Source organism: Gekko japonicus, unplaced genomic scaffold (assembly GCF_001447785.1).
Source record: "Gekko japonicus isolate JY-2015 unplaced genomic scaffold, Gekko_japonicus_V1.1 scaffold1358, whole genome shotgun sequence".
NCBI lineage: Eukaryota > Metazoa > Chordata > Lepidosauria > Squamata > Gekkonidae > Gekko > Gekko japonicus.
Window position 1 is genome coordinate 371,653 of NW_015160880.1, and position 8,595 is coordinate 380,247.

Consider the following 8,595-nt stretch of genomic DNA (forward strand, 5'->3'; position numbering starts at 1 on the left):
TTATTGAAACCTTCACGTTACCTTGAATGCTAGTAATGACGTTCCAAAATGTGTGTGGGGGGGGATTTCCTACTGGTGAACATACGGTCCCTTTCCATTGCATTATGAGCTAAGCCCAACGAAGTTTGGACTCGGCTCATTAATTAATTAATTAAATTTGCATCCCACCCTCCCTGCAAGTGGGCTCCATCATAAAACTGACAGTACAATAAATCGACAGTTAAAATATATCTAAAAACCTATCTAAAAACAGTAATTAATAAAAGACTGATGCCTTAACAGATTTCAACAAGAAGCAGTTTGTTCCCAGGTGGCCCTTTGGATCTGAGGTCACTGGAGGGGAGGCCGATAGCAGGTGGGCGCCCGCTACCTCAACTGAACGCCTGGTGGAAGAGCTCCGTCTTGCAGGCCCTGCGGAACTGTAATAGGTCCTGCAGGGCCCTGATGTCTAATGGGAGCTCATTCCACCAGAAAAAGCCCTGGTCCTCATTGAGGCAAGTCGGACATCCCTGGGGCCGGGAACCACCAGGAGGTGTTGATTAATAGATTATATGTTCCAACGAGGCTAATCAGTTTGCTTTCACCATAACCGGGGTTTCTGCTGCTAGAACCACCCCTTAAGGGATGGTTGTGGTGGGAAGGCATCTGTTCGCCCTTCCTCAACATTTTCCATGCTGCAATGATCATAGTCCCAGGAAAATGACCTTTCCCAAAGTGCCTGAGTTTTTAGCAGGCCTCCTGGTGCTTGGGGTATAGGGCCCCAGGATCAAGGAGTTCCAGGATGTCTGGTCACACAGGCCCCTGGTCACACAGGCCGGATATCGCGGGGGGGAGGCGTGGCTAAATGCCCCGGAGGAAACTAACCCGTGGCTGCCCGAGCACACGTCCCGGTCGAGGTCCCGTTGTTTCGGGGGGAATGCCGGTATCCTGCAGCGCGGCACAGAAGCCACGCTGCGCAATCACACTGGCAATTGCTCTTTGTCCGCATGCGCTGTTGTGCAACCTGCGGAGACGAACAGCAGCGGGCGGCAGATGCCGCGTAAGTCCACCGGGAACGCGATCAGACGCCCGCCCTTGGCCCGCGGTTTCAGGAAACTCCGCACCTTCGGCGGGGGAGCCACGGGGTCGCCACGGGAGCACTGCGCTTCCCAGATGTTGGGGTGAGATCGCGCCCAGAAAATCCGCGGGACTCCCGTGCCTCTCCCGTGGCAACTTTGCCGTGTGACCTGGGGCCATACACACTAAGTACTTCAGTGCCCTGAAGAACTACATTTTCCATAGTGATCGCTATAGGATGGAGAAGTGTTGAAGTGTTTGCAGGTGTGGAACAGGAGGCTTTTTAGGACTGTATCATATTTACAGCAAGGTAACGGGAATACAACGGGATCTGAATTTTGGGCTTGGAAGAATGAGCTGTGTTTCAGTTTTTTTGGAAAACATCCTGGTTAGCTGGGAGCCCAACTGTGAAGGGAGCTGAGAAAATAGCTTGTAAATATTTTGGAAGCAGTGTTCCCTCTAAGCTGAGCTAGTGTGAGCTAGCTCAGAGTTTTTTAGCCTCCAGCTCGCACATTTTTGTCTTAGCTCAGGATAGATGGCTCCAGAGCGAACTAATTTATGCAGTAGACAAATGGCTCGCTCGCAACTTTAATGCCAGTCACTCACAAAGTAGAATTTTTGCTCACAAGACTCCACAGCTTAGAGGGAGCATTGTTTGGAAGTCTCTTGAAATCTTTTCACCTTGTGACCTGCTGCAAGGGAGGGGCTGTGGCTCAGTGAAAGAGCATCTGCTTTGTATGCAGAAGGTCCCAAGTTCAATCTCCAGCGTCTCCAGTTGAAAAGGCTCAGGTGATGCGAAAGCCCTCAGCATGAGACCCCAGAGAGCCGCTGCCAGTCTGAGTAGACAATTACTGACCTTGATGGACCGAGGGTCCGATTCAGTATAAGGCAGCTTCATATATTCATATAAGGAACCCTAGAAAGAGGCTCCACGGGTCACCCCTGATTTTTCTTGTATCCTCTTTTGGGGAGCCTTTGAGGATGATTAGTCAAAAAGAGTCCTTCAGCATTTTTAAATGTCAAAGATGTCAGCCTGTACATGGTCTGCCCATTGCATATGAGGGCAGGCTTGCAGTGTAAGGGGCAGAGTATGTCCCCTGGCGCACCGTTCAGAAAATCGTTTTAAAAACTGGAGATGTTTCAAGTCCTCATGGTGGCAGAAACAAAGCTGGGGGAGAGCTCTCCATGCTCTTTCCTTTTGTTGCCTCCTTTCTGGACAAAATAATAATTGGGAATGGCCTAGAAATGTTTCTTGCGGGAGAAATGTACAAAACAATGGCGGCATATGCCCACATACTTCATTTCCAGAAAGGTGGGGCTGGGTTTCAGGATACCTGCAGGCCAAACTCAATAACACGAGTCTGATCTAAACTTAATAACATAAATATGGATGGCTACAAATATAGCTGAGTCACCAGCCAGCAATCAGGTTTGGGGAGAAGTTCCTTTCAGAACCCAAATGCAGTGATCACGTGCAGTCAGGCATGCCTCTGGTTGCCCCTGCCCCTAGCATCCAATCTGAAATTCAGATGCAGAAATCTTCCCACAGTTAGATAACTGTGTGTGTGTGTGGGGGGGGGGTTCTCTCTCCATATTCAGCGCCAGTAAGCCTCTGAAACCCATGCTAGGAGGCAAAGATAGGGGAAAGCCTTGATCTCTATGCCCAGTTGTTGGGCCCCCAGGGCTACTCTTTGGCTACTGTGTGAAGCAGGATGCTGAACTAGATGGCCCACAGGTCTGATCCAGCAGGGCTCTTCTCATGTTCCCTCCATATTCCTTTCTATTCCAATACTGGGTTGGATCTTGCTGCTTTTTCACTCATTCTTGCCCAATCTCAAGACTTTTGCCTATGCAGATCCCAACATGGTCTTTTTGGTGGTAGAAGGGAACCCCTCTTCGCTTTTCACCAGCAAAAAAGCTGGTTGGATCTAACCCATTGTGTTTTCCTGAAGAGGCTCCTGATGAACTCTCTGAGAACCTGACTTAGGTGATACAGTCTGCTTGAACTCTGTGAGGTTTTTATGAGCTCCAGATGTACAATTGACCCCTCAGTGTCATGATGTTTAATAGCCAAGGGTGGCCGCTGGGGGGATAAGAAAATCCACACAATGGGGCCATATAGAATTTAGGTTTTTACAAACTTGGGGGAGCCCACAGACTTGCAGAAAAATCTCATTTAAGGGTAACTCCCAGTTTACAACGGAAAAAAGGCACAACCCCCCTTGGTTAAAATGGGGCGGGGGGAACCTCCAGAAGGTTTGGTGACATTATTAATTGCCTTGACAACTCCAGTGGCCTCCCAAGGTTGTGGTATTGGCTGCTGCCACTAGGAGGCAGCAAAGAGAGGGAAACAGAGCTGGGTTCTGTGAGACAGGCGGGAACTGGGCCCTTGCCAGTACAGGGGGAATAGTGGAGCCCGAATGGGGGGATGTGGGATTGATAGGGAGGGGGAAATAGGATTTCCTCTTCCCTGCATGTCGTTCCTACTTGGAATTGAGGGGAAAATGCATTCCTGGGCGCTCTCATAATTCTTCTCTTTCTGTCTTCCCACCCCGTCCTCCTTCCCCCTACAGATCCTTGGAATCACGAGGATAATTTGCATCATCACTGTGTTATTGAGGGGCCTGCCTGTGACTCTTCCAGCCCTCCCCCTCCCCCATGATGGTTTTATCTGTATAGCAGGAGACATATATTTATCGACCTTCCTCCCCTTTGGTGGGAGGTGGGCTTCTATGTACAGTATTTATTCAGCACACAACCCTCTTATTTAAAGATGTTCTGTGTGAGTGACTGTGTTTGTGCAAATCTATACTACACACCCTTTGTGAAGTGTGGGAGATACCCCCCCCCAACTCCCCAGGTACCAAAAGACCGTTTTCCCCCGTGGCACAGGGTTGTTGAAAGAGGAGAATGGAAACTTCCTGCATGAATTGCTGCCTCTACCTCAGAGGGGGTTTCGTCTCTGCTCTGAGTGAGAGACCCTTGTCTAACGCCAGCCTCCTTCCCCATCCTAATGGATTTTGCACCTCCGCTCCTTGTTATAAACAAGTAGTTCTCATGTAGTGTGTGGTGCAGTGGATAAAACGGTGGACTTAGACCTTAGGTTCCAGTCCCTTCTCGTGAAACTTCCTTAGGTGACTTTTGAGATCTGTCATTTTGCCTTGCCTACCTCACAGGGCTGTTGTGAGGATAAAAAATGGAGAAAACCTGTGTATGCAGCCTTGAGCACCTTGGACAAAGAGTGGGATAGAGTGTGATGAATCATGTGAATAAAAGAAGGGGATTGTCTCGGGACTCTCGCCTCTTCCCATCTGGATCTATTTGTGTTTCTTTGTTGTATGTAAGGGATGGAAATGTTGCATTTGGAGACCATAAAGCTCACTGGGTGTCTTAAGATGAGCTGCGCACATTCCTAGTTGTGGTTCCCCTACTGTAGAACAGGAACTATAATGTTAGAATTGTGAAGAGAAGAATTACAGAAACACTTTCTGGCTACAGAAATTGTGCATAAGTGTGATGGAAATTATACATTCAGATTAGGCTGAATGGGGGAATATGTCCCTTTTCTTGTTTCGGATTGTTGACAATGGTGCACCTCTACAAAAAAATAGATGCTGTGATGACAAGCGCTGGTTTCTTTCTGCACGTCTGCCCCATCCACACATCACTCAGAGTGAGTATGTGGTCTCTGAACATTTACATCCTCCCACCAAATTAGCTGTCCCACCTACTTTTCTGTATCACCAGCTGCATTGTGGGAATGAGTGAAACCAACTGAAGCAATAGGCTCCAAAGGGAAGAGGATATGGCCCCTTCTCTTGGGCCCTCCTCTTCCTGTTAAAGTAAGACATGTGCTTCATACGTGAATGATCACCACCCCAGCTGGCTTGGGCCAGAGTGCTGGGGCCGTCCAGTGGGTCCCTGTGTGAAATGGGGCTGGATCCAGTGGCCTGTGAACGGAAGGGAAAATGTACTTAGAGCAGTTCTGCTTGTGCAAGCTATCTCGCAACGGCTACAGCAACGGAGGGTCCTTCAGTGCCGTTTTTGACAAAATAACCATGTGCCTGTGGAGACATGGAACGTCCAACAGATGGCTCCCATGGCTTCCTTTAATTTGCTTTAGAAATTGCATCAGGAGAAACACCCTGTGATATTTCTCGTGCTGGCAGGCAAAAAACAGTGGAGATTATCATTGCTTTCAGTTGGTGCAAACAGAAAGGTCATTTTAGCTCTTCCACATGTGCAAGGACTGTTGTGCACGCCACAGTCTTTTGTGGGATCCAGCCCCAAGCATGCTGGGCTTATGGGACCAATAGTCTGATCCTGTGCCGCTGCTCTTATGAGCGGAGGACAGCAATAAGCGGGAGGGGATTTTATGATCAGCAGGTGGCGCTCTTTACCACTTTGTACAGCGTAAAGATTCATGGAAGTGACAGGCATTTAGGGGTTGTTGAGAATTTGAATTAGTACCATTGTGGAAAAGGTGGTTTGAAAACATCCTGGCTCCTAAGACTAATGAGGGCATTGGGGTTGGTCTAGCAGTTATCTTCACATGCCACTTGGATGGTTCTATTCTTGCCACCATATCAGTGATGTAACAGTTGCAATTTTTTGCTCAGCTATGCTGACCTGTAGTCATTCTGTTCTGATTCGGCATCGAACTGTTCGCCAAAGCCATGTGCTGGACACGCTATGGCTCTGGCCTTTTCGCATCTCGCAGTGACCACTAAAACAACCTGACACGCGTAGTCTGTATGCAAAGAGCCAAGGCACTATTCGGGAGTTCAATGCATGGCTTTGGCCTGCACACAAGCCTGGGTGCCTGAGTGATAGCTGTCATTACAAGACAGCATGGATTGACCTGAAAACTGTGCTGTCCTGGGCTGGGAGCATAAGACTTAAAATGCAACTTATCTTAGAGAAATCAGCTCAGCTGTCCTCTTTTGTTTACTGGGGGCTGTTGTGGGCAAAGCACAGATCTGAACAGCTTTATGGTGGATTCTAAGCAGGCCAAGATTCTTTGTAATGCAAAAGCATTGTTTGACGGAGGTGCAGTTCTGGGGGAACCATAAATCTTACTCTGGGCATTGGAATTCAATAAAACATTGTACCAAGGAAGAGTCAATATTCCTTATCAAAGACTGGACTGATTTGAAGATGCTCTTACCTATGGAACCTTTTCGATCTATACTGTACAATGTGGAGTATGTAGGGGGGGGACAAAGGTGGGCATTTGTTCTCCCTGGAATCTTAAATTGACTGATTTTCTTTAACATATCCTGACACATCCTTTCTACTAGTCAGCAAGAGGGCTACAGTGAGCTGAGCAACCCCCCCCCCAATTATTTTGGCAGGTACCCTTATGAGTACATTCAAGGCCCTCTGGGATTCAGCAAAAGGTTAGATTAGAGCAGGTTTCTCTCACACACTTTTCAGTTTAATTGGTTTTGTTTCTACTCCTGGCTTTTCAGTGTGTGTGCTGAGAACATTATCAGGTTAAAAATGGAAGGGGGGGGGGAGAGTCATGGGTGAAAATATTCATATTCAGTCCAGGGAAGAATAATAAAAGGGTTTGGCACCAGAAAACTACTGGAAGCACATCCAAAGACTTGGAAGGGCAATTGGTGACTCTGTTCCTTTGAACACTTGACTCCCAGGCCAAAGTAGAAACAGAGTTTTTTAAAGATGGGTAGCTGTGTTTGTCTGTCTGTAGAAAAGAGCAAGAGTCCAGCAGCACCTTAAAGACTTAACAAAATTCATGGCAGGGTGTGAGCTTTCGTGCTCACTTCTTAGCGAGCAGAAGAAGTAAGCAGTGACTCCTGGGAGCTCCTACCCTGCCACAAATTTTGTTAGTCTTTAAGATGCTACTGGACTCTTGCTCTTTTCTATGCATTATATATTATTTTAAAAGTACAATCTTTACTTGAAAGGCTGCCATCCTAAGCAACCTTCTAAACCCGTGGATTAAGGGCAGTATTCTGTTTAGGGTTGTACTGGGGGGGGGGATTTGTAAAAGGTATTAAAGGCCCCGGTCACACGGGCCGGATATCGTGGGGGGGAGGCGTGGCTGTTTGCCCCGGAGCGAACTACCACGCGGTCGCCGGATCAAACGTCCCGCTGACGTCCCATGGTTTGGGGGGAGGTGTCGATCATATGTCAATCTTGCGGCACAGCAAAGAAGCGGCGCGGCGGGGGTTATGGGTGTTTTTTTTAACCTAAGTGCGCATGCGCCGTTGGGTGCTTGTGCGCATCCCGTGGAGACTTGAAAAAAAAATCTTTTTGCGACAGGACATGGGCGGGCGCCAGATGCCACGAGCTACCACTGGAAACGTGATCAGACGCCCACCCTTGCCCCGCGGTTTCCAGAAACTAGTACCTCGGAGGTACTAGTTTTTTACGGCGCATCTTCGGCGGGAAGCCTCGGGTTCACCATGGGAGCTCTACACTTCCCAGATGTTGCAGTTTGATCGTGCCCAGAAAATCCTCCTATCTTCCGTCTCTGTAGCGTGGCTAATGCTCCGTGTGACCGCAACCAAAGAAGAACAAAAAATACCAGAACCGGTATTCCTTCAGTATTATGTCCATAGGACTTCATTTTCCTTCAGTTTTGCCTTGTCCGAAAATAGGAGGTACTGTTGCTCTGAAAACAAAACGTTGTTTCTGCCTCTCCACAGAGGTTCGCAGGAGGTAAGTTTATTCAGCTGCCTGGTAATCGTGCAAACTGCTTGATACTTCCCTCAGTTTCAAACGTTGTAAGCCCCATGCTGAGAGAGGCTAAGGTAACAGAAACAAACGGTCCTGGTTGCTTTGGACATCGAGTCCTTTGGAACCAAGCCAAGAAAATGGGCCAGGATTTGGGGCCATCATTCAGAAGGACTGCATAAATGGTCGGACTGCTCACTGTACAAACCCGTGGAGAACGCCTGTCATCATTGTTACGTTTTTCTGTGCTTAGATTGGACCATTATTCTTAGGCCAGACACACACACACACACACATGTGATAATTAGGGTTGCCAACCTCCAAGTGGGGCCTGGAGATCTGCTATTCCAGTTCCCCTGGAGAAAATGGCTGCTTTGGAGGGTGGACTTTACATAGGGTTCCAGGTCCCCCTTGGCCACCAGTGGGGAATGGGGTGGTGGTGGTAGAGTTGCCAGCTCCAGGTTGGGAAACTCCTGAAAATTTGGGAGTGAAGTCTGGGGAGGTGTCAGGTCCCACCGCAATTCAACGGAGTACACACTTGTAAAAAGGTATTACTTTATTGAAGCCATGAGTCACTGCACAGGAAAACTGTTCAGAATAACCCTAACGGATTGAGCTAGGAAGGTTAAAGCAAATTCATAATAAATGCAGCCAATAGCTAAGATCCCCGCTTGTGCCCCAAAAGCAGTTTACGCGCCCAACATCTCTGGGAACGCAACGGTAACTTCATTATCAGTGTCTAATGATTCCCACAGTTTCTACTCATCAAAGCAAAGCAGAGAGCCGACTCCATCTCTTAACCACCTGTGACCTTGGAAATGATAACGTTACAGTAGA

At 48.1% G+C, this 8,595-nt stretch overlaps 1 protein-coding gene across 2 annotated transcripts in view; it reads left to right on the forward strand.

The window, feature by feature from the left end:
* LIN7B (lin-7 homolog B (C. elegans)) overlaps window positions 1-4,352 on the forward strand; it is an 11,022-nt gene extending 6,670 nt beyond the window's left edge. For both annotated transcript variants that reach the window (XM_015423095.1, XM_015423087.1), the window contains exon 6: window positions 3,630-4,352. In XM_015423095.1, coding sequence (XP_015278581.1) covers window positions 3,630-3,651 — 22 coding nt within the window. In that variant the 3' untranslated portion in view covers window positions 3,652-4,352. The remainder of the gene's footprint in view (window positions 1-3,629) is intronic.
* The last annotated feature ends 4,243 nt before the right edge of the window (window positions 4,353-8,595 follow it).